Raw genomic sequence first — 26,296 nt, 5'->3', positions numbered from 1 at the left:
ACTTAGAAGACAGATTTTAGTATACGTATCATTACTTCGTAGACGCTTAAGACTTATCAATGTAATGCTCAAAGAAATACTCCGGCGATGCCTCGTGTGAAGCAGGTCGCTATTCGCCCAAAGACCCCGTCCCAAAGCCCAGACCCCCCGTCATGCCCAATAAACGCCGAGTAGCCTCTACAAGTAGGGTCAAGTACGTTTTCATGGTCGCCGTATGCTTTGGATGATCTCGTCGAGCTTCGCGAGGATGGTATCTTTCTCCTTGGATGCCTCTTGAAATTGCGCCTCGGCAACCTTGAGCTCCTCTTCCAACTCTTTGATATACTGCTCTTGGTCTTCTTCGCTATTGTCTATTCCGGGCAGAGTTGTGATCAGGTATTCGATCTGCTGCTCTTTGTAGATGAGGTCACGGGCAAGCTCGAGCTGCCCCGACTTGAACTCTTCTGGAGGAATCGGCTCGACTATCGTTCAAGTCAGCGGAAGATGTCCAGGTCCGTAACATTCACACAAGCACCGCATACCATCCCCTCGCTGTTCCTCGGGCTTTAATTCCCTTATGGCATCGCTGGTCCCGAGCTTATCGAGGTCGTGATGGCGGGAGTTGAAGTAGATGCAAGCAACAAACTGTTGGGCAAGCTGTGACAGACAGTTCAGATCAGCGACCGAACAGCAAGCGGAGCAGACACGGATCCGTAGTGGGACATACCTGGTCGACGGCATCTTGCAGCTGTGTGAGTCTATCACCCATGTTGACGGTACCGTTGAGCGCAACCAGCGAGCTGGGGTGCTTTGGCCGATGTGTTTTGGAGACTTGGAGATTGAGAACGAGGAAAGTCGAATGCGCAGTCGCATGGATTGGCTCACTCGCAAGTTATGTGGGGTAGACGTCACTGGAGTTAATAAAGCTTGAGCTTTGGCCATTAAGTTCCATGTATTTAGAGGGCTTGGCGTAGGAGACCACGCCTAATTCGCTCCCTTTAGCGCACCTACCTTAGGTAGTTTTAAGATTCCCCTCTTAAAGTCACCTCTCTATCTAGAAGATCTTCATTCCTTCTTAGGAGATTTCCCTGGGATGGAACTTTGAGAATGCTCCGGGGCATGTGGCTTGCAACAGCACATGGTTGGCACCAGAGCAGCAATGGCCTTTGTTTGCCCATCAAGCAAAGCCTCATAAGGAGGACCACACAGAGATGGGCGAAGTTTCACTCCTCGAGACCTGCCAAGGTCCATCACCAAGATGCCGATCTTGTATACCCAGAGCCTTCCTCTACCAAACACAAGGATTTGCCTAGCTTCCTCCAATATGCCAAAACCACAGGCCTGGATCCAAACTCGACCACATACATCGGCACTCTTTACGAATATACGGTGGCCCTCAGCCTTGAAAAGTACGGCTTCTCCCTGCGGAGAGTTGGAGGCTCCTCAGACTACGGGATCGACCTACTGGGACGCTGGTCCGTGCCATCGTCTACTGAGCCGCTCAAGGTTCTTCTCCAGTGCAAGGCCCTGTCTGGGCGCATTGGTCCTCACTTGATACGAGAGCTGGAAGGTGCATTTGTGGGCGCACCGAGCGGCTGGAGAGGGTCCGGAGTCGTTGGCTTCCTCGTGACCGAAAGGCCAGCAACGAAGGGGATTCGCGACTCCATGGGTAGGAGCCGCTGGCCCATGGGTTTCTTGATGTGTTCCAGAGAGGGCGAGATCCAACAGTTCCTATGGAATAGGCGTGCAGAAGAGGAAGGTTTAACAGGATTGGGCGTGGGAGTGCAATATTCACATGACGGGGCGAAAAATTCACGTCTGACACTGACATGGCAAGGCCAACCATTCGATGTCCAGCCGGGCACCGGAGATGGTGGCGGTGAAGGTGTGTAAATTACACAAATATGTACTTATCTAGCAGAGAAAGGTGTTCATACCGCAGCCTCGTCATCAAGGGGTGCGGAAATACATATAGCTTCGAAATACTAGTAGTTTTGAGTCTACCGGGCCGTGTTGGTGTCAGATTCTCGATCTCGTCGTTGTCGGTGAAATGTCTGCATCTCCACAGACGAACTAGTCCTATCTTCTAGGCAACACCGCCTGCCTCGTTGACTCCGCGCGACTGTGGCATGGTGTTCTGTGGTAGAAGGAAGTGGAAAGTCATCCTTTCCCAACGTCGTGCTCGCCTCTTTGTCGACAAAGGTGGAGGATAAGAAAGCGGAAGTCCAACTAAACAGCCAGTTTCTCGTCAATCCTGCCGGATTAGACCAGAGCTATGCGGATATACCACACCCGCGTCTTCTTTGTGTGTGGCCAGAGCTATCCAAAGCCCTGTCCGAAAAAGGGGCTATTCTTGGCCCTGTGGGCGAGCCGTTCCTGGTTGAATCTCTGCCGAGAGAGCTCCTAGTCCTCCCAAATGGCCTTTTTCGCGCGTTCAGCCTCCTCCAGCCGCTTCTTCTCCGCAGCGCGTTCCTCTTCACGACGTTTGCGTTCCTTTTCCCGGACTGCCTTGTCGTAGGCCTTCTGTTCATCGGTCTGCCGAGGTACTTTGACTCCGAGGGCGCTGGCTATCATACGACGTGCAACAGCATCTGTCTTTTCTGGACGGCGGCGCTCGTTGCTGCTTGAGTCACCAGACGAGTATCCCGGTGATGAAGGCATAGGCTGGAACGGCTGTGAGGTATCATAGCTGGGTGATACAGGAGTAGGTGGTGGTGCCGCGGTGCCGACTTTGGGACCTGCATCGGTGGTGGAGTGTTGGCAGTCTTCGCTCTCAGACTCGGACGAGACATCCTCGTCTTCCCACGAGTCTGCGACTTCCTTCTTTGACTTGGAGCTCTTGCTTGCGCCAGATTTGGTCTTTTTGTCTGGCTCGATGGAGAGCTTGGAGATGTGGGATGCCAGATCCGCCGACTTCTTGGAGGAAGCCATCTCGTCAGAGTAAGACAGTTGAATCGAGTAATGTCCCTGACCGTGGCAAGTCCCAAGCTGGCGTGGTATTTGTTCTTGTCAGGGCCCGCGTTACTGGTTTGCCTCGAAAGACAAGCCGCAGTGTACACTTTGTAAGTGTGTGCAGCAGGAACAAGCGGAAGATCAGTAACCAGTCCACCAAGGTCAGGTCTGCCAATAGCAAACTGCTGAGGGGTTAAGTGAGAAAAAAAGTGACCGATGATCCAGAGAAAAGAGCCACGGCTTCCCCTCCTTTGTTGGGCACGAACCTCTGACGGCAGTTCTCGGTAGGTTCCAGCAAGTCAACTATCTGCGAGGTAAAGTGCCTTATTCAAAGTACTAACATGGAGTGGGACGTTCACCCCCGCAGAGATGGCAGATCAACTGATCCATGGATCGTAAATGGGAGTGCCGAACAGGGAGGGGGTTCCAGAAGGTGGAGTCTTTGTTCTGCAGGTATTTTAGTGCCTAGAGGGCGAGTGAGAGAGCTGGAGCCTTCAAATATCCATTGCACAGGCCCGACTCACAGCACTGATGCTGGTAAGTAGGTAGGTACCTTACTTAGTTTACATAGGTACATGAAGTTAGCGCAGCCAGCCGTGTCGGCTTATCTTATCAGCATGACAACCTGAGAATCAGACACCCGTCGTCGCGTGCTCTGCCTGGTCTGTGCTCGGAGCTACGCCGGCAACGGAACCCAATGGAAAGTTTTCTAGTGACTGTTTAAGGCCGACCAGGAAGGAGCTGCATTATTAAGACATCATCGACCAAATTGGAGAGCTGCGCGCGCCGGAGCAAGCTATGACACGCTTGCCGCCACAAGCCTCTCCAACAATCCCTTCTCCCTGCCACTCTTTCTCCCCAATCTGCCCATAGGTTGGTCTGCACAGCAGTGGCTCCTTTTCGTCGTCATCTCGGCTGGATTTCCGGTGCTCTGTCGAGTCGTCTGACTTCGACGACACAAGCCGAGACCTAAGATTTCATACTTCCACCCATCCAACCTCGCACCAAGCCACAGAGGTCAGCATCTCACCATGTTACTTCGACAGCGCGCCTCAGGGCGCCTACTTTCCTTGAATCCGTCTCTGTCGTCATCCTACCAGTCGCATTGGTCGTCAGCGCGGCTGCTTTCGACCGCTGCGTCCACTCGATCCGCCCGACGCGCACTTCCTCGACATCAGAGTCTCGGCCTATCGAGAACACCACAAGCCACTGCACCGTTCTCCTCTTCCGCGACCCGGCTAAAGCAAAAGAACCAAGGATTCTTCGATGACTCTACCGAACCGCTGTCAGAAGAGGAGGCGAAGGCGAATCTAGAAAAGCAGAAAGAGGCGGAAGAGAAGGAGCTCAGTGAGGCAAAGAGTTCGAACTCAGAATCCCCTTCAAGTGGCGGTGGCCAGGGCTCCCCTGAATCTCCTGACGGCAAGGGTAGCAGTGCGCCCGGAGGCTCGTCAGGCTCCGGTGGTGATGAACCAGGGGATGGTGGTAAGAAAGGCAGGAGGTCTAGCGGCGAGCGGGCTTTGTCCAAGCCGATAGTCCCGGAAGTCTACCCCCAAGTCATGGCGATTCCGATTGCTAAGAGGCCTCTGTTCCCCGGGTTCTACAAAGCCATCACGATTAAGGACCAGAATGTGGCCAACGCCATCACGGAGATGATCAAGCGCGGCCAACCGTATGTCGGCGCATTTCTTTTCAAAGACGAAGCCGCCGATGACGACGTCATACACAACGCAGATGATGTCTACGATGTTGGTGTCTTCGCCCAGATCACAAGTGCTTTCCCGCTGCACGGGGAAGGTGGAGGGCTCACTGCTATCCTCTACCCTCATCGCCGGATCCGCCTTTCGACGCTGCTTCCTCCCGGTGCCCAGGACCAAAAGAAGGTCGAGTCCGAGTCCGAGTCCGAGACTGAGTCTATTCCTGAACCCATACCAACGAAGCCAAGTGGCGAGGAGCCCCAGCAAGAGAAAAAGGGCGATGTAGTTGCTAGCTTCGAGGAGAGTGCGGTCTCACCCAAGTCCGAATCTGCTCAACAGCCCTACGAGCCTACATCGTTCCTCCGCAAGTACCCTGTCAGTCTCGTCAACGTCGAGAACCTGACCGAAGAGCCGCACGATCCCAAGAGTCCCGTCATCCGCGCAGTCACAAATGAGATCGTCAACGTTTTTAAGGAGGTGGCCACCATGAACAGCCTTTTCAGGGACCAGATTTCTACCTTCTCCATGAGCCAATCAACTGGAAATGTAACGGCAGAGCCTGCCAAACTGGCCGACTTTGCTGCTGCAGTCTCAGCAGGTGAGCCTGGGGAACTACAGGAAGTCTTGTCAAGCCTGAATGTGGAGGAGCGGATGCAAAAGTCGCTTGTCGTTCTCAAGAAGGAGCTCATGAACGCGCAGCTGCAGTCAAAGATCACCAAGGATGTCGAAAGCAAGATCACAAAGCGCCAACGCGAATACTGGCTGATGGAGCAGATGAAAGGTATCCGTCGAGAGCTCGGGATTGAGTCGGACGGCAAAGACAAATTGGTCGAGAAGTTCAAAGAAAAGGCCGATAAGCTTGCCATGCCAGAGGCGGTGCGCAAGGTTTTCGACGACGAGATCAACAAACTGGCTCATCTCGAGCCTGCTGCCTCTGAGTTCAACGTCACCCGGAACTATCTCGATTGGCTCACACAGATACCCTGGGGCCAGAGAAGTGCAGAAAACTTTGGGATCCAGAATGCAATGACTGTTCTCGATGAAGATCACTACGGGCTCAAGGACGTCAAGGACCGAATCCTGGAGTTCATTGCAGTCGGCAAGCTACGAGGCACTGTTGAGGGCAAGATCCTATGTTTTGTCGGCCCGCCAGGCGTGGGCAAGACGAGCATTGGCAAGTCTATTGCTCGGGCCTTGAATCGGCAGTATTACAGATTCAGCGTCGGTGGCCTGACTGATGTCGCCGAGATCAAAGGTCACCGACGTACGTACGTTGGTGCATTACCAGGCCGTGTTATCCAGGCTCTGAAAAAGTGCCAGACGGAGAATCCGCTGATTCTGATCGATGAGATCGACAAGATTGGCAAAGGTTACCAAGGTGATCCATCCTCGGCCCTTCTCGAGCTTCTCGACCCCGAGCAGAATGGGTCGTTCCTGGACCACTACATGGATGTACCAGTGGACTTGTCAAAAGTGCTTTTTGTTTGCACTGCTAACATGACCGACACCATCCCGAGGCCACTATTGGACCGCATGGAGGTTATCAGACTCTCTGGCTACGTTTCCGACGAGAAGATGGCCATTGCGGAGAAGTATCTTGCGCCGGCCGCCAAGGAGATGGCTGGTCTCAAGGACGCTGATGTTCAGATGAGCGAGGACGCTATCGAAGAGCTCATCAAGTATTACTGCCGCGAATCCGGCGTGCGGAATCTCAAGAAGCAGATCGAAAAGGTCTATCGCAAATCGGCTCTGAAGATCGTCCAGGACCTAGGTGAAAACGCATTGCCCGAGTCTGAGGCACTGACTGATGAAGGCAAAGCCGCTTTGGAAGAAGGCGAAAAAGAGCGACGCGACAAGGAGGACCTGGCTACAGAAAGCGCTTCCGAGAGTGAGACGACGGAGAAGCCCCGTGTCGCTCTCAAAGTGCCCGAGTCAGTCCACGTTACCATCGACAAGGACAACCTCAAAGATTATGTCGGCCCACCTATCTTCACTTCAGACCGACTGTACGACGTGACGCCGCCTGGTGTGACGATGGGTTTGGCGTGGACGCAGATGGGGGGAGCAGCAATGTACGTGGAATCGATCTTGCAGTCATCTCTACGACCCAGCACCCGCCCTTCGCTGGAAATCACTGGCAATCTCAAGACGGTGATGAAGGAATCCTCGTCCATCGCCTACTCGTTTGCCAAGTCCCTCATGGCTCGGGATTTCCCCGACAATCACTTCTTCGACAAGGCCAAGATCCACGTTCACGTGCCTGAGGGTGCAGTGCAGAAGGATGGTCCTTCTGCTGGTATTACGATGGCAACCTCACTCCTGTCGCTGGCGCTGGAGACACCCGTGGATCCTACGATTGCCATGACGGGTGAATTGACCCTCACGGGCAAGGTCCTCCGTATTGGCGGGCTTCGAGAGAAGACGGTGGCGGCCAGACGGGCTGGTTGCAAGACCATCATTTTCCCCGAGGATAACATGTCTGACTGGTTGGAGCTTCCAGAGGTAAGATAATACTCTCCTTCTGCCCGTAGCAATGTATACCTATGTGGACACTAACAATTTTTTTTTGGTAGAATATTAAGGAAGGTCTCGAAGGTCGTCCAGCAAGCTGGTACTCGGACATCTTCGATTTGGTCTTCCCCAATCTGGATCGAGACCAAGCCAACCACTGCAAGATCTGCGAGTGGAAGAAGCAGCATGAAGCCAAGGAGTCTGCCGACAAGAACGAATAAAGCCAGCGGAGCAATGCTGCACACACATGCAGTTGACTGCTTTCTCCATGTCATAGCGCAGTTGGCCTTTCATACCTGTGCATACTGAACGGCTTGCATACCAAACGAGGGGGCGCCAAAAATATCCAGACACGACCTATACACACACAGCATTGGTGCGGACGATTTATTGGGCGTTTTGATGACCATCTCAGGCGAATGGTGGGCCAAGGGAGAACGGCTCCGAGGATTCATTTGTGGATAGAAAGACCCATCGCCTCTCCTATGCCGACACAACGGTCTGTAATCATATTTCTCGGTACAAATACGTATCCATGTACTATATAAACGGGGGCCCGGAGAAGGGTCCAGGAAATCGCTTGTTGTCTTGAGGGGCGTGGTCGTCAAAGATAGACATGAATGCCTACCACATGTACGTGCACTTTGCTGCTTGATACAGACGTCCTCCTTGGCAATTGTGCTGAGCACAAGGGACGCATTGATTGATGGCCCGTGGACTTGGATCTTGCTCTTTCTTTTGCTGATGGTGACACATCTGAATCCGTATCTTCGCCCAAGGGAGCACTCCGCACACTGCCTACTCCGTGTCTCATCGTTATCGCACGGCAGCTTACCCCACACGACTTACACATGGATCTTACACATGCGCACCTCAGACAGCGGCCCCAACACCAACTAGGCGGGTGGGTGCAGCAGTGATGGGGGTCTGTCAACTTTCTAGCATCATCGTGTTTCGAGGAAGACCCGGGCTCAACGAAAGGATTCGCTCCTTTGGTGGCCTGTGCGTGCTTGATCACACCTCCCTGGCAAGACCGTTGAGAGGGTAACAGGGGCAGACCCTGCCAATCTAGATTGGCGACTCAGCTGAGAGGATTAAGAAGCGGCATATTGGCGTGGGATGACAGAGGTCGGGCCTTGATGACACCATCTGTCGGGTTCCGGGACTCGATCTCCAGGTCGATCCCCACAATGCCTTGCCTTTTCCCCAGAGCCAGTCGAGCGTGCAAGGCAACAAGGTGGACGGCGGCTCCAGATACTTGGGCGGCTGATGTAACTATCCCTCGGGAACAATGGCGAACGACGGGAGGCCGTCGCTGTCTTCCACCTCTTGGCTCCGCGCCCAATGTGAGCTTTGCCTCGCTCGGATGAGGTTGAGAAGCTTTTGGGCTCGCATGAACTAGCATGCATCTCCAATTTCTGAGGCGAGCAATCTGGCTGCGGAATGCAAACCGTAGGGTTCCCAAGCAGGCTCTCCTGCATGACGGAGTGTCGGCTGAGAGGGTTGGGCCAAGGAGAGTCTGGCCTGCAGGAGTCGACCAGACTGGGGGGGCGCTATTTGCAGCTGCAAGCACCTCTTCTTTTTCCCACTTGCGCAGATCCAATCCTTGCTGCTGCAGCCTCACTCTGCTCCCTATGCTAGTCCGTCCAGGTACCACCTGCATAGGGTCCAAACGTTGATTGCTCCGTTGGGATGGTGGTGGGCCCGCCGAAACCAGAGTCTGCGAGGTTTTGGGTATTGATGCCCAAAGCAGGCTCTAACACGCCAGTGGAGGACCAATATGTCATTCAGATGGTGGTGGGCCGACATCGTCAACATGGCAAATGGCCAGAGAGGTACTCCTTCGCTTGACCACGAGAGTGTTTGGGACATCAAGACAGGAGTATCTTTACAATGGCTTGCTTATGTCGTGTCGCACACGAGGCTGACAATCTGTGTGTATTGGGTTCGCGTCTCGCGATCCCGAAGTCAAACCACCCTGCCCAGTTGACGCAATTGAGCAGGCCATTGGCCCTTCCGAACGTCTTGGTCTGGCGGCATCATCGATCGATGCTTCTACTTCTTGAGACTGGCCCATTTTCCAAAGGGGCGCACTACATGTAGTCGTTAGGGCTGTAGCACGAATTCCGAGTGAAACGACCGCCACGAACACATGGCAGATGGTGCGACTCTGGGGGGCGCAACTCTGGTCACCGCCTATCCAAACGCAGGAGGCAAAGCGGCTCGGTGGCCGGCCACAGGTCTCGTGGAAGACGTCGCCTGCGGGCTGCAAGTGGCCAGTGAGCTCTAGGAATCCTCGATAATCTCGCCAGGCGCTGTCCGGGCACCACTGTGTCACCAGCGGTGCGGGAGTGGGCCGTGTCTGGTGTAGGCGGTCGAGGGGCATCTTACTCCCCGGCAAGGGCCAGATCCAATGAATGAGCCGTGAGACTCATGGATGCTACGTCGGCAGAGTGGTGGAGAGACGAGGGTTCCAGTTCATCCTTATCTCGAGAGGGCGAACGGACGGGAGCGGAGAGCGGGAGAGAGGAAGGATGTCGATAAAGAGCGCACGCACGGAGCAAAGGTTCACCTACCAATGCCATGTAGTACCCGAGAAAAAAAGGGTTGATGACGAAGACCGGTAATACGACAGACACCGGCGGACGGTCTGGTGGGAGCGGAATACATAGATTCTGCGCATGGCCGGTCGATGTTTGCATGGTCAGACGCGTGCGGGTGCTGTGCATGCAACTGCACCTGCAGCACCGGTGGTTCGACGTCGATGCTCTGTAACTTAACTCGCGCGCCGTCCGCCATATGCAACCTTGATTTGCGGCAGCCAGTCACTCAGACAGACAGAACTCCATTCCCTATGGCTCTCCCTCGCTCCCTCGCTCCCTCGCACTCTCTCTACCTACCTAGGTAGGTCTGAGGAGGGAACCCGAGCAGATGGTGCTATTGCGTACAGGACCCGTCAGCCATATGGACATGCGGTGTAGGAATGGATACCAGATATCGACCAGCTTGTCCGAATAAGGGACACGCTAAGGTACCTAAAAGTCATCGTCGTGCACTTGGGAAAGGGAGGGCCCGTCGCCCGATAGTACAAGGTCTGACAAGCATGTATGCGCCTTGGGCAGGCTGTTTAGGCTAGGTAGGTAGGTAGGTGCTGTGCTTCCCGGGAACCGTCGAGTCCCTCCCCCCCCCCCTGCTAGCTTTTCCCCCAGCTCCATCAACGGATTGGAGGCCGGCGCGTGCCAAATGGATCCGTTTCGGGACGGCCAGGGGGCGGGTTTGGTGAGCTTTAGCGGGCGGGTCCACAGGACCACAGCCTGGCTTCCAGGCTCCATCATGCCGGAGCAATTCGCTGGTAGGGGGGCTGTCTGTCGGTGCCTTAGGAAGTACACGTGTATTTCCCCACGTCCAGCCATTCTTCCAGCAGCCTGACGTCGTCCCAGCCCACCCTGACGAGAGCCAGCTTTTCCAGTCGGTCACTCAGTCCGTAGGTAGTGTGAGTGACGGCCCGTCTTGGTGTCGGTGTCAATCTCCACTCCCTGCTCCGAATTGGTCCCTGCTGCGTCTGAATCTCGTTGCTCGACGAGCTTGCTTGCTCTGGCCCTTGCCAGCCTCCTGCTGCTCCTCCTGCTCCTCCTGCTCCTCCTGCTGCCTTCTCTCATCTATCATACATGCAGTAGCGCCAAAGCTCTGGGCGAGATGAGAGAAGGTCGACGAGGACGAACCGAGACAACCGCCCTCCCTGCGCCTCAAAGGAGAGCTTCGTCAGTCCCTCTCAATCTAGTCCTGCACTCCTGACTGGCGGGCTGCCTACCCGCAACATCTCATCCCGCCTCACGACCCTCGAGCTTGCAAGGCGTATCGATCGAGGTCCTCGGCCAAGCTGGCCAGTGCCCAACCTGTTCGTCACCCAGCCGGGCTAAGGTACCAATACTACCAATCGACATTGACATCTGCCTCTTACATACTTCCTCTCTTCCCCCCTTTCACCCTGAACCCGCCTGGCATCTCTCCTCGATCAATCATTCCTACCTGACGAAACCCCGCCAATATCTTTGGGGCCGCTCCTGCTCGGCCATGCTGTCTCATTTCACCGCTCTCTTGACTCTGCTCCGGGGGGAATTCTCTCAACCATAGCCCCGTCGAGAAACGTCCGTCGTTGCAAGAACGGCAGTGTTTGGTGGCGTGTTTTGGCCTATCCTCAACGGCTCTCGAAACATCCATAAGCGGCTCTTCTGCTGCAGGCTCGGGCTGCCTTTTGCTCGCCATAGCTGCGGGGCCTGCTGCATATCGGGTGTCGAATGACCGCTTCGCCTGCTTTCGAAACGGCTCAGGTCGACCACGCGGTTACTTGCAGCGCCCAGCCTGTCTCCGGTGAGACAAAGCAAGCTAGCCCTAGCCTCACTCGCAGCCGAATCGCTCTCTCGAATTTGGAGACTTCTGGACTTATCTCATAGTCAGCTGCAGGTTTTCTCGGGCTCAGCAAGTCGCCTCGTATACCGATGGTGACAGACATTCTCAGCGTTACACCCGATCGTCAGCACCATTGTGTCTCGAGGCATCCTTGTCTATGATTTAGACTAGCCAGCTCGCACGCACATCCGCGTACTGTCTCTGCTTCCTGGTTGGAGTGCTGCCTCGACGTCGATCGCCAACATCACGCCTCTGCTCCTCCTGTGAGCCGACATGGCTCAAAGTGAGCCTCCGCCCCCGGAGCTGTCCTCATCAAATGCCGATGGCCGCATCCCCCATAAATTTTGGAGGAAGCTCTTGGGTCGGAACAATGTCCCTTCGGATCCAGCACCAGAGCCTCCAAAGCCGCAGGATCCCAGCGCCGATGATGAAATTCGCCCAGAGCTTATCCGCCGGGTGCCAAGGGAGGTTGTCCCTGGCTTGCCCCGAGCGAAGACGTTCAAAAGACAACAGTCTGAGCTCCGAGAGAACCTTGAGCCTGTCCAGCCCACACCTGCTGAGAGACGTGCTCTCTCCATGGACAGAAGGTGGCACGCGTCTCAAACCAGCTCACAATGTCCCTCTAATCCGAGGACAAGCGCCCCAGATATGGTCGATCGGTCGATCAGTGAGACATCCTCGGTCCCTTCCCTCCCTGCAAGCCCTGTCGAGGGCAGAATGCTGGACAGCGTAGATGAGATGGCATCGTTGAGCGAGATCCAGATGCAGGTCCCCGCGACTGAGTATCGGCCGCTGTCACCTACGAACCCCCCGAGCCTGCCCGACGATGCATCTATGACAACATCGCAGTACGACCAAATGATACACGACGAGCTGGAGCAGAGATGGATTCTCAACCTATCCATGCACTTTCGTGACAGGACCAAAAGGGAGAAATTCTTCGTGACCTTCCGCCAGGACAATGCCCACTGGCGACGCGTGACCATCTCTCTCGACTATCGCAATGCCCCCGAAGACTCGCTCGAGATGGATCTGTTCCATACCAAACATCAGCGCGACAAAAATGCCAAAATTTACGAGGCCATTCGAGAGAGCCTGGAAGATATCCAGTTCTATGAAACCGTGACCAACCTCAAGCTGCAGACAACCGACGGCAGACTCCATGTACATGTTGTTGAGGATGTAAATGTTCGTCTCCCCCTCAAGTATTCTCTTGTCTCGCCAAGCGACTCCCTCAGCTGACACCTGGACTGCAGGAAGTGATTGAACACCCCAATGTGAACATGGTGAAGCATCTCGGGTGTCCCCGTATCAGGGAGAAGGATATCGAGTTTGACTCTCACATGTCTGGCTTTGTCTACAAGGTCAGAGTCGATGGACGACTCCTCATCAAGAAGGAGATCCCTGGCCAGGATACAGTGGACGAGTTTCTCTATGAGGTCAATGCCCTCCATCATCTCCGCGATTCTCCCAACGTGATAGAGTTCTTTGGGGTGGTAGTAGATGACAAGGAAGAGAAGATCAAGGGCCTCTTGATCAGCTATGCCGACCAAGGCGCTCTCATTGACATCATCTACGACCATGATCATACACTGCCGTGGGTCACTCGTGAGAAATGGGCGCGGCAGGTCGTTCAAGGCCTCTCTCACATCCACGAGGCGGGCTTTGTCCAGGGCGATTTCACCCTGTCCAACATCGTTATCGATAGCGATGAGAACGCGAGAATTATAGACATCAACAGGAGAGGCTGCCCTGTTGGCTGGGAGCCGCCAGAGGCAACGCCGTTGATTGATACGGGCCAGCGCATCTCGATGTATATCGGGGTCAAATCGGATCTGTTCCAGCTGGGCATGGTGCTCTGGGCTTTGGCAGCCCAGGAGGATGAGCCCGAGTCTTCAGGCCGCCCGCTCACTTTCGACGAGGACCTCAGACAGACCACTCCTGAATGGTACCAGCGCATTGTACAGATATGTCTGAGCCCCGATCCTCGAAGACGAGTCCATGCCACCGACCTTCTGCGGCTGTTCCCCGTCTACCCGACAAAGACTGAAGGCCAGTCCCGGACTTGATCCCCTACCACTCTCTAGTGATTATATACTAACTGGTAGCGGCGTTGCAGACAAGAAGAATGGTCACATTATCAGGACGGGGCAGCCGCCGAGCTCCTGGCAGTTTGATCCTCACTACTACGTCAATCCTGATCTTGGCGATCAGACTTACGCCTACCCTCCTCGAGGCCGGTCGCCGCCCAGTCCGTTGCCAAGCAATCATGACGGCGATAGGCCATATTGGTCTCGAGGCTATAGCTACGGGGGTGGGCACAGCACCTCGGCCAGTAGTGTTCCCGAGTCGATGCCACAAGAGTATGCTCCGTCAGAGAAAGCCTCGAAGTTCGGTGAAAGTCGCGAAATAAGCGTGGATGCGGTTGTCCACGAGGCCGGGATGACTGGGCCCCAGGGCAAGGCTTTCCTCGAACACAACGATGAGACCCCAAGGGTCGAGAAAGAAGGGCTGGATATCGGCTCAGCGGGTGGCGATGCAGCGCCTCCTCCAGAGTCTGCACACGCTAGTTCGGAAGAAGAACGGCCGGCAGAGCAGTGGGGTTCAAATGATGCAAAGGAGAAGATGATCGTTCCTGAAGTGCGGGTGGATACTGCTCCATCAGACTTGTCAGAGAGCCATGTTGATGAGGATGAGGTGAAGCCCACGTCGAGCCCGCGGGCCGCGTCGTGGCACATTGAAGACCAGCAAAGAGACACAGTCTCCTCCACGGGAGCCGAACCGGGGAGCACAGGACCCGGACCATCAGAAGATGATGGTGATGAGAAGATACAGGACCAAAGCGAAAGATGGGAAGAGGCGCACCCTCAGGAACACGCAGGCGACATACAGATGAAGCACAGCGCAAGCAGTGACAAGGACGGCAGCAGCAGCAGAAGCAAGCTGGACAAAGTCACGACTGATACGTTGTTCGAGTCTTCTGACCCGCCGCCCGTCGGCCCCGGCTCGGAGGCGGCTTGCAGGAGCCCTGCCGCGGCCACGGGCGGCACCGTGGCAGAAGACTTGCAAGGGATCGGGTCGGCTCACGAGTCGAGTGCCGGGGGCGACGAGTCGCCGACCACGCACGAGACGATGGAGCACGACCTGGGGCTATTGACGACCACGCACCAACCGACAGATCACGAAGCCACATGATGGACGAGACATGTAAACGAATTCTATGACGCGGGGGGGAGGGGGCTGTACTCATGTGTTTTCTTGTTGCTTTTGTTCATTTCCACTACTCCTTGTCCTATTTTTCTCTTGTTCTCTTTTTCTTTCTTGTTCTTCTTTCTGTTTCTTCATCATGTGCCTGTACCTCGTTTTCCCCTCCCTGTGTTTTTTTTTCTCTTTGCTTCCCTTTTTCTTTGTGCTCTAGTGCACTTATATATGACCTGGATACTATATGTGTCTCGAAGAAAGACAGACGATGGGTTGTGACCAATGTCAAGGATCAAGGTGGCGGCGGCAGTCAAATGAAATAGAAGTCTGCACCAGGGCTACAACATGGAAGAACCAGGCATGGCTTCTTCGTGTGTAATTGGTATTTGAGAGGTCAACATTGGCATACAAAAGGCTCTGGCCCCAAGATGTATTACTAGTCCGTAATGGCAGTTTTACCTCGAAGATGGCGTGTGTTTGTGTGTTGCTTGGTGTACTTGGGTAGAAAAAGGACCTGATCCAGCAGAGACAATCGTTCCAGATGTGTGGCATGCATGCGAAGGAAGATCATCAATCCCACGGGATCCTCGACGACGAGGTCGGGAGCAGTGATATATTGCTAGGAGCTTCAATTCATCCTTGCTAACTCCCTACAGGTAAGGTACGGTACCTCGGGCAGACAATCTCAAGCCTCAAACAAGTGTGGTATCTACTTGTAACGGGTAGGCCGCTCATCAAGCTCGCTCTAAGCTCTAACGGGGGAAAAAGAGAAAAGGGCCTTGTCAGCCCTGACTGGTTTTGTCCTAGCGCGGGAGATCAGGGACCTTCCAGAAGCTTTCGAACAGCAAGCCCAACTTATCTGATCTAGGTAGCAAGGTGCACGTGACAGGGTGAGGAAGGAGCCCCGCTGGTGGCAAAAGCCAGACCAAGCTGTCAGCCATGAAGCAATGCTAGTTGGGGTCGACGTGCGTTGCAAACTCGGTCGTTGACAGGATACTCTTGTTGACAGCACATGCAAGAAACATTGAACCTCATCAGTGATATGATGACGGGGTTCAAGTGTTTTTTCATGTGCTTGTGAGGAAAGCGGCCGAGGCATGATTACCTACGGTGAGAATGTCACTCGTGGATGCGCGCAAGATCTGTAGAATGTTGGGGACCTGGAACAAACGGGGCCAGGGGTGCTAGGTACCTAGTTAGGCACGGAGTCGCCAGGGAGCAACAGCAGCCCCAAGGGAAGATGTCGGGTGCGCCGCACGCGGGCTTGACGTTTGATGGCCTCCCGGCCAGAGCGGGGCCAGCCAGAGCCAGGTTCCACCAAAGAAAGTCCCCGGACATCAAATTGTTCCTTCTTTTTTTTGCCACGCACCACATGAGTTTACGTACGGAGGTGCAGTCGACTGTGCCTGCTTCTGGCTGTCCCAATGGGGGGTCCTGTACCTACCTCTACCTCTACTTGTAATAACCTGCAGGCGCAGGGCTACGCCAAGCATTCCCCGAACGATCATGCCATCCATGCTGGGAAAGAGCGACGGAGACAGCAGGAAGCGACAGGGGTCCAAGGGGTCGGCCCCATAGTAAATCGGTCCAAGCTTGGACAACGGGTGTGGGCCCTGGATCGCCCGGCAGGGGCAAGAGCTGTCTCCAGATTCTGCACCGGCCAATCAGCGCCGAGCCCGTCCCAACATTTTGGCTCAACAAAAGCAGCTCACGGCAAAATGGATGCACAAACGGGCGGAGCTCTGGATTTGCAGAGGCAGAGAGCACCTGCGAAAAAGAGAATGACACGATTTGACCGGCTCACTCGTGAATCCTCGGCCCAGCCCGTGTAGATTGTGACCTGAGATTGCCTCCGAGTTGCACCATGTTGGAATTGAAGTGAACTGAATTGAAGAGTGCCATTCTCGCTGTTGGCTGCTGGACACTCGCTCCCCACACAAAGACACAAGCGCATCGCCATCGTCACTTACACGGCCTGGCCTGTCTCTCTGTCTCGCAAGTCAACTCAGACCTAGCCTCCCCCAACGGTCAACAAGAACAACAAACAGCAGCAGGGAGAAACGCCAGTTGACATGTCAGCAGCCGCAACATTTGCATAATTGTCATTCCACTTTTTGGGGAAACACGTCGTAGAGAAATACGCTTTGGACAGGTCGACCAGCTTTCAAGACAGACCCCGGTCCTCCAAGCCGTGGTCCGGAACGTCACAGTCGTTGCATCAATCGACACACACTCACACTCGTCTCCCTCTCCTCCACCGTCCCATCTTTTGTCTGCTGCCAGCCTGCCACCCCAAAGGAAAAAAAAGAACAAGTCCCCACATTGCATCCAACCAGCCAGCCAAGCCGCCACCCATCCACATTCCCATCCTCTGCCCTCTGGACCTCTTCCGGCACCCCGGTCAGCCCTCCTACTTCATATAAATCATTCTTGCCCCCATCCAGTCCTCCTCCCGCCTGTCCTCTCTCCCCCCCATACACAAACACCGGCCAGACCTCCCCCCTCCCCCGACCAGACCTTCAACACTGAAAGGGCACGGCAAGGACATCTCAGACAGACTCTTGCAATCTTTCGAATCTGCCTCTCCGAGTTTTGACGTCCTCAGCCCTCTCTGTCCACCATGGCGTCCTCGTCCTCCTCGGTGAAGCAGGCCGAGGCCTTCCCTGATGGGACCACCGACTTCAAGCCCATGCGAGGCAAGGCTTACGATATTCGCAAGCCGCACATCAGCGAGCAGCCCATGACGCTGAAGAACTGGTACAAGCACGTCAACTGGCTCAACGTCTACTTCATCCTCTTCATCCCTCTGTGCGGCCTCATCTCCACGTACTGGATCCGGGCCCATCCCTACACCATCCTTTTCGCCGTTGTCTACTACTTCAACTGTGGACTCGGTATCACGGGAGGTAAGTCGAGCACCTGGTTCTCGTCCAGTCCTGGCTCAGTCAGCGAGCGCCCCGCCTGAATACTAACATCTGCTCTCAAAACAAGGTTATCACCGTCTTTGGGCCCACACTTCGTTCAAGGCCACTCTCCCGCTGAGGATCTACCTCGCCGCCGTCGGTGCTGGTGCGATGCAGGGTTCTATCCGGTGGTGGTCTCGCGACCACCGTGCCCATCACCGTTACACCGACACGGAGAAGGACCCTTACTCCGTCCGCAAGGGTCTCCTCTACTCGCACATCGGCTGGATGGTCATGAAGCAGAACCCCAGGCGTATTGGCCGCACCGACATCTCCGACCTCAATGAGGACCCCGTCGTCGTCTGGCAGCACACCAACTACATCAAGTGCGTTCTGACCATGGCTCTCGGCTTCCCTACCCTTGTCTGCGGACTGGGCTGGAACGACTGGCTCGGCGGCTTCGTCTATGCCGGTATTCTCCGCGTTTTCTTCATCCAGCAGGCCACCTTCTGCGTCAACTCGCTCGCCCACTGGCTCGGCGACCAGCCCTTTGATGACCGCAACTCGCCCCGTGACCACGTCATCACCGCTCTGGTTACCCTCGGCGAGGGCTACCACAACTTCCACCACGAGTTCCCCTCCGACTACCGCAACGCGATCCAATGGTGGCAGTACGACCCCACCAAGTGGTCCATCTGGACATGGAAGCAGCTGGGTCTGGCCTATGACCTGAAGCAGTTCCGCCAGAACGAGATCGAGAAGGGCCGTCTTCAGCAGCTGCAGAAGAAGCTCGACCAGAAGCGCGCCACCCTCGACTGGGGTATCCCCCTAGAGCAGCTCCCCGTCATCTCGTGGGACGACTTTGTTGAGCAGTCCAAGAACGGCAAGGCTCTCACTGCTATTGCCGGTGTCATCCACGACGTGACCGACTTCATCAAGGACCACCCCGGTGGCAAGGCCCTCATCTCGTCTGCCATCGGCAAGGACGCCACGGCCATCTTCAACGGCGGTGTCTACAACCACTCCAACGCCGCTCACAACCTGCTCTCGACCATGAGAGTCGGCGTCCTGAGGGGTGGCTGCGAGGTGGAGATCTGGAAGCGTGCTCAGTACGAGAGCAAGGACGTCTCATACGTCACCGACTCGGAAGGTCGACGTATCGTCCGTGCTGGCGAGCAGCTGACACGAGTTGCCCAGCCCATCGCCAATGCCCACGCTGCATAGATTGGTGCTTAGTGGGCTTCCACTCTTTTTCCTTTATCTGTTAACGAGTATGACGACCATAAAAAAAGCATTACGGGGAGGGGTTTCAGGCGATGTTAATCATGAATAAAGACGGTACCGGAGCTGGTCTGCCAGGTGTTGCCGCTCCGGTATTCGTCGCACCAATTGTTTTCCCACTCTAGAGAGGGCACCATCTCATCGCTGGGTGCAGTAGTGGGGGAATCACTCGAGTCTTTCGTTGAGCTTCCATTCTGCGTTGTGGCAGGCGTTTTCAGAAGGGATACGGATGGTCTGGCTTATTGTAGTATTATCCATTCCCTACTTTTGGCGAGCCTGAAAATGGAAAATGCCAATTTCAGCATTGATATTGAAGAAACATAGTAGCATTCCCTTCTTAGAGAAGAAATGATCAAAACATCCCATGAGATATGAACTCTGCCCTCAGAATCAATACGCTGCACCTTGGAAAGTGATTCCACCAGCTCCATCTCTTGTGATAGTTTGACTTGTACAGCCATAACTACTTCCCACGACATGGGGACCCGCAGATATCAAAAGAGCCTCTCTCTCTCGCTCACCCGTTACTGGGACCAATGTCGGGCACAATGACGCGAAGCAAAGCAGGTAGATTAAGCTGCCACATGAACAGCCAAAGCGAGAACCGGGCCAAAAAGCCCCCTTTCTGTGGCAAGGCATGTGCTGTTTCGATCTGTACGGCCACCCCATATTCAATGGGATTCTCAGCTCTCCGCCAGTTGAGCTCCCCCACATCTACGTACGTACGCGCATGACGCAAGGACTTGCAAGCTACAGGGACGGTCGTCATGCACGGATCTACAACGCATATCTCTTCCTCCTCCTTCAGTCCGTAATGATGATGTTAAAAGTGGCCGAATCTGTTGGGGAACGGATGGTGAAGGAGGGTTGCGTGCGAGGAGCGAATCCTTCCCTTATCTTTGCGTGTTGGCCTCGGCTGGGCACACACATGGCCTGTTATCACACACAGCATTGAGCTTGTGATTGTCACAACGCCGGCGGCGCTGTTCCGCTGCCTCCCTCCCCAACATCTCCAATGTAACGCAAAGCCATTAGAACGATTTCTCTCAGATTGGAAGAGCCAGCGCTTTGGTATCTCGGTTTTTATATTATACAAGGGCTCCTCCCCTCCCTCCTCTCCCAACAGAAAAATGTAGCGCAATTGTGGCCTCACTGTGCCTGTGACTCGGCTGAGAGTCGCCAGCATCGAATGACCACCAGCGTGTGATATTGCACGGCCGAGCAAAAAAGGATGGCTACCAAGAGACCGAGTCTGGTGCCGAGAGCCTACCATACCACCAACTCAATCGCCATGCAACCTCTAGAATGCTGATGAAAGTGACCTCCAACGCCGAGTGATGGTGTGGTAAGGGGGGTAAACCCCTAGCTGCTCAGAAGATACCGTGAATGAATCACGAATTCGCAGGTGATGGGGGCAGACATCCTTCCCATGTCAGCCTGCCTTCCTTCCCATCGGGGTTTCAAAAAAAAGAAATCAAAATAAAACAAGGCCAGAAACCTTGAGATGCTGAGAACTTCCCAGGTAATGCCCACTGGCCATGCATACCGAGTAACGCCGCGCCAGATGTTCGTGATGGTAAATGGGAGCTGCAAGTAAGAAATCGCCGAAACTGTAAACCGACCTTAATCCACACACTTGGATTTGCTCAAATCCCCTTCCTAACGAAACAAGCTTCTAAGGTCCTCCAGTCGCTGCCTGGCAGTCTCGGCCCTATCCAGAGGCCTGTCTGAGCGGTTCATGGACAGGTTGGCAAGCTTGATCTTCTTCTCCTGCAGCAGCAGCATTTTCTCCTCGAAGCTGTTGCTCATGATGTACCGCACAATGCGCACAGGTCGCTTCTGGCCCAGGCGATGCACTCGGTCGACAGCCTGCGCCTCCGCAGCGGGGTTGTACTGGGGTTCCATCACGTAGACGTTGCTACCTGCGGTCAGGTTGAGACCCAGTCCACCTGCCATGATGGAGACGAGAATCACCTGGACATTGGGGTCCTCGCGGAAGCTGTCCATGGATTGTGTCCGCGCCATTCTCGCCATCTTGCCGTCCAGACGTACGTAGGTTATGCCAGCGTTCTGGAGCGCGAGCTGTATCAGATCAAGATGAGATGTCCAACCAGAGAAAACTACCGATTTGATGGGAGGCTCCTCCGGGTTCTGATCGCTCTCCGCCTTGGAAGCCAGGAGCTCCTCAAGCAGATGCCGGGTCTTGGTGTGGGGACCAGTGTAGTTCTCGATATTGACAGACTTGCCCCCTCGCTCCGTCTTTCTCTTGGAGTGAGACTCGTGTTCCATATCCGCTTGATCCTGGCGTAGCTCGGCGCAGAGGAACTTGACGTGTTGGTCGCACACGGGACATGTGCCGTACTTGTTGCTCCGGTAGTCGAGGTTGAGCACCGGATCTTCGAAATTGCCAATACAGTCGGGGCAATAGATGTGATAGCACGGTGTCATGTATCCGAGAACGGGCTCCTGGCGCTCAGAATCGACATCCGAATCGTCGCGTGCACCAAGCTTGCGGTTGCAAAAAATGCAGTTGTCGCTGTTGGTGTCTTTCATCAGGTCAAACATCTTGTACGCTTTGGCTTCGGGCAGCGCCGGCTTATCCTCCTCCTCGTCATCGCTGTCGAGTGTGATTGCCGAGTCTTGGGAGAAGCCTTTGATATTATCTAGGTCTTCCTCCGACAAGAGATCTTTTCCGTGTGCACAGATGAGTCGCAAACGCAAGATGCTCTGTAAGATGTGGATGTACGTTTTGCCACCGAGCACTTTCTCCTGATGGCCCGTCAGCACCTGGAAGCGCTCCTGTGCATTTTTGGCAAAGAGGTTATATATGCGCTGTTCACTCTCGGAAAAGGCCAGTTTGATGAGCAGGTCTTCTCGAGGAGGGAGGTTGATCTTGTCCTTGAGGCGCCGAAGAGTGATGGTGTCGACGAGAACGCGCAGCTTTGCCAGGACCTCTGGATCGCACACCTTGAACGGGGTTACGATGTACTGTGTGAATTTGGCTCGATCATCAAACGGCTTGAACCGCAAGAAGGCAAGAAGGGATCCCAAGTCGTCAAGGCGGTTCTGCACCGGGGTTCCAGTGACGGCCCAGCGACGACAGGCTTGAAGGCGGCAAATTGCCTTGAATTGCAGGGTCGAGTTCTCTCGTATCATGTGTGCCTCGTCAAGCACAACCCGGAACCAGCCGACCTCTTCGAGAGGATATTTCCCCCCTTTCCGCTTATTGCGTCCGCTCAGCTCGCTGGAGACCGAGCCATAGGTCGTGATGACCAAGTCAAATTGAGAAAGCTGCTCGGCATCTTTGATCCGGTTTTGCCCGTGGTACACATGGTAATTCAGAGCATCCGGCTTGACGTGTTGCTTGATCTGTTCCTCCCAGTTGGTCACGGTGCTAAGAGGACAGACCAGCAAGGTTGCCTTCCCATTCCGCGCAAGCGTCGTCAAGTCCAGCTGCCTTGTGGGTATCTCAAAGCTTGCTGAACCGTTCGGCTTCTTCTTCTGTTCAGGGAGTCGAGGTTGTACGGGAGGAAGCGCACTCCACTCCTCCGCCTCATTGCGCGTAATGGTAATGAGAGATAGAATGCTCAGCGTCTTTCCGAGCCCCATCATGTCAGCCAGTATTCCGCCCAGTGTCTCGGGAGGAGGCTCGCGTTCCGAATGCCCCGTGATGACATTGTACCAGTGGGTTTGATGGTTGTTGCCTTGCTTCTTTTGCCAAATCGAGCTCGAGAGCTTGGTGTTGACCTGGTCGGCCAACGGCTTCTCCCGGTTGACCATGAAATAGAGGCCTTGCTTCTGGTGCTTGAGCAGTTCGGTCGTGATACTATCATCCGGGTCAAGCTCTGGGAGCTCATCCGTCTTGGCCATCGAATCAAAAATCCCCATAATGTCGGACCTCATTTCTTCCACTGTGCGCATGACCGTCGGGGCCGACGAGTACATCCCCGGCTCGTACGTGATCTTGGGTCTAGGCTGGAACTGATTGCGGTCTTTGGCATGGGGGTTTAAAAACCTCACACCAGCATCGACTTTGGTGGGGCTGATCAGTTTGAGACCATGTTGCGTCAAAGTCCGTCCTACCGCTCTCGCATACTTAATCGGAACGTAGAGCATGAGCTCGACCTTGAACGATCGCGATATTGGCTGGCCTGGCGTGCTTTCATCCGGCAGTCTTCGCCGCGTCGGTAGCCTGGCATCCGTTCGCAGATTCAGATTTTGATAATCCAACAGCATAGCCAAGGCTCTCGAAGTGCGCGGGTCCAAGTTTCCCACCACTTCACGTGTGTAATCAGCCACAGAGACGGTATGTGTCTTGTCATTGACTGATCTCTTGATCAGTACCTTGACGATCGGCCAGAAGTTGTTTCCGCCAAGTGCCACGGTGCCAGGCTTGGGCGCAGGGAGCTTGTGGCAGTTAACCGTTGCATCCTCGAGCATGCCTATGCAGATCTCCTCATCTTTCGGCTTCTCTATTACGACAACGTCTTCATCCTCGGCTCCTTGAAGAACTAGTTAGCTACCAATTAGAACAGCAAATATAGGGATCAGCATACCTTCAGTAAGGTCGACAGTCACCTGGCGACTCAAAGAGGGTACCGACTTGCCATTGGCACGTTCCTGATTCAGGTGGTCGCCAAGAATGCCGCTGCCGCCCCCAGTCCGGAAGGTATTCTTGTGGTCGGATGCGTCGTCGGAATCATCGTGGATCTTGCGACGTTTGGGTTCGGGGACAGAGCTTCTCTCTTGGAGGTTGAACTTCCGATCTAGCAGCGCCCCCATTCCACTGCCATTCGCTATTGGAGCATCGCGCTCTTCGTGCTCTACGGGCCCGTTCTGAGCAATGGCGTCCGAACTCCAACCATTGCTTGTTGTAGAGAACTGGAAAACGACATCATCGTCCGTGGCTTCGTCGCCTTTCTTATTGGTGGTCAGCTGGACATGTGGGCGTCGTGTTGCAGTGGCGGTCATGCCCCTGGGGTTGAGCAGAGCTGCTGGGTTGTAGATTGGCGGCTTGCTCGGCGCTGAATTGGAAGAGACCACTGTAGAGCAAGGCGTGTGAGCTTCAGAACTCGTGGAACGAACTTTGATGTGTTCAAGATTGTCTAGGGATGGCGGCGTTGTACTCCTCGGTCGCTTAGGGAGAGACATAGTGGGTGACAAAGTGAGGGGGGACTGAGAAGAAGGAAATGGCAGGCTACCATTGTTCTGATCTGACGACATGATGCCGTTGCCAGGATCGAAATGCCAGGGAGACTAGCAAGCATAAGTCCAGACCGGGAAATGTCAAGGAGAGAACCCCAAGCAGCTCATGGCAGAAAGGCGTCGTGGCAGTCGTGTGCGCAGGTGGCCAGCCTCGTGTGCGAATGGAAGTATGGAGGGGCGATGACAACGATGCTATCGCCGATGGGACCTGAAGAAAAACGAAGGACAGATGAAGTTGCAGTTGAACGATGGCGGAAGAATTCGAGGTGAAGGTTGGACTAAGGAAGAAGAAAAAAAATGCACCAAGCAACCTAAGGAACCCAGGCTCTGCAAGCAGAGGTGACGCTGCAACAAGCCAGGCAAGAGAAGTGAGGTCAAGGTTAGAGGGAGTTGGCTGGAGATGTAATTGTAATCCCGATAAGTACTTGCATAGATGTAGTGATAAGGAATGGAATAGTGGAGGGAGGTTTAGCGGGGAGGGGAGTTGAGGGGACCCCTGCAAGGACTAGCTCTAGGCAATCGAGGTCTGGGCCAGCGGGATGGTTGGCTGGCCGGGAGTTTTGTGCTGGGCCGGGTTGGCGATGACGGATCCGCAGGTTGGCCACGAGACCTGCAGAAATGCACGGCATCCGCACACTAAGACGCAAGAGGCAATCAGGTGACCCTCCACTAACTTTTTCGACGGAGGAGATTGATAGGTAAAGTACCTCCAGTACCTTGACAGACGAGACTCTGCTTTGAATCACAACCTGCCTACCTTAGAGGAAAGCACCTTGAAGTCGATCTTGAAACACAGCACACAGAGGTCGTGGAGAGGAGGGTCTTGATATCTCTGGGCCCTTGCAAACGACGAAGCAGACGTGAGCTACGTCTGAGACCACACCACATCACTTATTGACTTAGGTACACAATAGGTAGTTACCTACTTCTATGTACTGAGGATGAGGATAGATCGATAGTTCGGTCGCTCGACTTGGGTCTGGGGGAGATTCGAACATAATCACATATGCCTGGCCCAAGGCCTGAAAGGTCGACCAGATCAGACCAGCGGCAGCTGCCAAAGGTTGCAACCTGAAACCACTGCACCCACTCACAAACCATCTTTGTCATGTGCATGTCCACTGACTGTACGTAGATAAATTGCGAGCCGCCCTTTACGCACGGCAGTGCCCTATCGAAACTGTTCCATGTGAGATCTATCGCCCGGATGACTTTGCAACGACCTGGGAGATCCTGCGCTGGCAATTCTGCGGGCAGAGTACTAGGTATCAAGGTGCCGAGAAAAGGTATTGAGGTACTACTTGTAGTTAATGTGTGATTGAAAGAACTTCCCCGGATCTGCGACTCCACTGTGGGGGCTTCCTCCGCGCTCCAGCACATCGTCAAATCGTCCACTGCCTTGTAATAATGTACAGCAATGCCGCATAGGGACGGACCCGGTTGCTCCTTGATCAAGCAGAGTAAAAATGGAAGCATTTACATCGCTTTCGTAAGACACGGACCCTTTCAAACATCCTCCCATGTCGAACATGACTTGAGTGAGACGTCTTCCTCTTCATGAGGCTAACAGACCAACAACAGTTGTCGCTCGGATCTCGAGTACTATGGACACGTAGCATGCGTAGTAGCTTGCGATTGCCCACGACGATACTGTATCTGTAGTTGCAAATAGCAGACGGGGTTCATTAAAAGTTCCTAGTAGCTCGCCGGCTCCAGCAGACAGCTGTGTCAGTCTTCTTCCTCCTGGCCTGGAGCCTCTTTTCCACGGGCAACGAATTCGAACTGGAGCGGCGACTTCAAGTCCACCGATGCAAAATGCACGTCGTGATGGCTCCGGCTGCGACTCCGAGTCCGTTGCCTTCGTCTCTTGGGCACGTCCTTGCCGTTGGGCGAGCATGATCTCGACGGGCTCTGGCTGCGCTTACGCTCCAGGTGCATGACGCACAGAAGCCGTCTGCGGGACGGCGAGTGTGAGGCATCTCTCAGGCTCATTGACGTTGCGCGAGACGAGATGTTGAGCAGCGAAGTTGAGCGATGGCGCTGGCGGCCTCGGAGAGTCGCCGACTCGCCCGAGGGAGTCTGACCACTGACCAAGGTGAGACGAAGTGGGCTCCGTCGTCTTTTCCTTCCCCGGCTTTCCGGTTCCGGCGACGCCAAGTT

The 26,296-nt window shown here is 54.7% G+C and overlaps 7 protein-coding genes across 7 annotated transcripts; 4 read left to right on the top strand and 3 right to left on the bottom strand.

Annotated features, from left to right (window-relative positions):
• Positions 1 to 201: 201 nt before the first annotated feature.
• Positions 202 to 748, bottom strand: E0L32_004828 (uncharacterized protein; the record flags this gene model as incomplete). The annotated part of the gene is made up of 3 exons (XM_031139282.1): positions 202 to 461; positions 522 to 636; positions 707 to 748. The coding sequence occupies 3 exons, from the start codon at positions 746 to 748 to the stop codon at positions 202 to 204; spliced, it is 417 nt and encodes a 138-aa protein (XP_030996709.1).
• Positions 749 to 1,086: 338 nt separating this feature from the next.
• On the top strand, positions 1,087 to 1,872 carry E0L32_004827 (uncharacterized protein; the record flags this gene model as incomplete). Its single annotated transcript, XM_031139281.1, has 1 exon — positions 1,087 to 1,872. The coding sequence occupies one exon, from the start codon at positions 1,087 to 1,089 to the stop codon at positions 1,870 to 1,872; it is 786 nt and encodes a 261-aa protein (XP_030996708.1).
• A 510-nt stretch (positions 1,873 to 2,382) lies between these two features.
• Positions 2,383 to 2,910, bottom strand: E0L32_004826 (uncharacterized protein; the record flags this gene model as incomplete). Its single annotated transcript, XM_031139279.1, has 1 exon — positions 2,383 to 2,910. The coding sequence occupies one exon, from the start codon at positions 2,908 to 2,910 to the stop codon at positions 2,383 to 2,385; it is 528 nt and encodes a 175-aa protein (XP_030996707.1).
• A 1,052-nt stretch (positions 2,911 to 3,962) lies between these two features.
• Positions 3,963 to 7,357, top strand: E0L32_004825 (uncharacterized protein; the record flags this gene model as incomplete). The annotated part of the gene is made up of 2 exons (XM_031139278.1): positions 3,963 to 7,127; positions 7,199 to 7,357. 2 exons carry the CDS (start codon positions 3,963 to 3,965, stop codon positions 7,355 to 7,357), a joined length of 3,324 nt encoding a protein of 1,107 aa, XP_030996706.1.
• Positions 7,358 to 11,819: 4,462 nt separating this feature from the next.
• E0L32_004824 (uncharacterized protein) lies at positions 11,820 to 14,741 on the top strand (the record flags this gene model as incomplete). The annotated part of the gene is made up of 3 exons (XM_031139277.1): positions 11,820 to 12,734; positions 12,803 to 13,602; positions 13,655 to 14,741. 3 exons carry the CDS (start codon positions 11,820 to 11,822, stop codon positions 14,739 to 14,741), a joined length of 2,802 nt encoding a protein of 933 aa, XP_030996705.1.
• Positions 14,742 to 17,367: 2,626 nt separating this feature from the next.
• E0L32_004823 (uncharacterized protein) lies at positions 17,368 to 18,874 on the top strand (the record flags this gene model as incomplete). The annotated part of the gene is made up of 2 exons (XM_031139276.1): positions 17,368 to 17,653; positions 17,739 to 18,874. The coding sequence occupies 2 exons, from the start codon at positions 17,368 to 17,370 to the stop codon at positions 18,872 to 18,874; spliced, it is 1,422 nt and encodes a 473-aa protein (XP_030996704.1).
• Positions 18,875 to 20,590: 1,716 nt separating this feature from the next.
• On the bottom strand, positions 20,591 to 24,082 carry E0L32_004822 (uncharacterized protein; the record flags this gene model as incomplete). Its single annotated transcript, XM_031139275.1, has 2 exons — positions 20,591 to 23,433; positions 23,488 to 24,082. 2 exons carry the CDS (start codon positions 24,080 to 24,082, stop codon positions 20,591 to 20,593), a joined length of 3,438 nt encoding a protein of 1,145 aa, XP_030996703.1.
• Between the last annotated feature and the right edge of the window lie 2,214 nt (positions 24,083 to 26,296).

This window comes from Thyridium curvatum (genome assembly GCF_004353045.1).
Source record: "Thyridium curvatum strain D216 chromosome Unknown NODE_24_length_455711_cov_82.946811, whole genome shotgun sequence".
Taxonomy (NCBI): Eukaryota; Fungi; Ascomycota; class Sordariomycetes; order Thyridiales; family Thyridiaceae; genus Thyridium; species Thyridium curvatum.
This window is presented reverse-complemented; position numbering and strand designations above follow the sequence as displayed.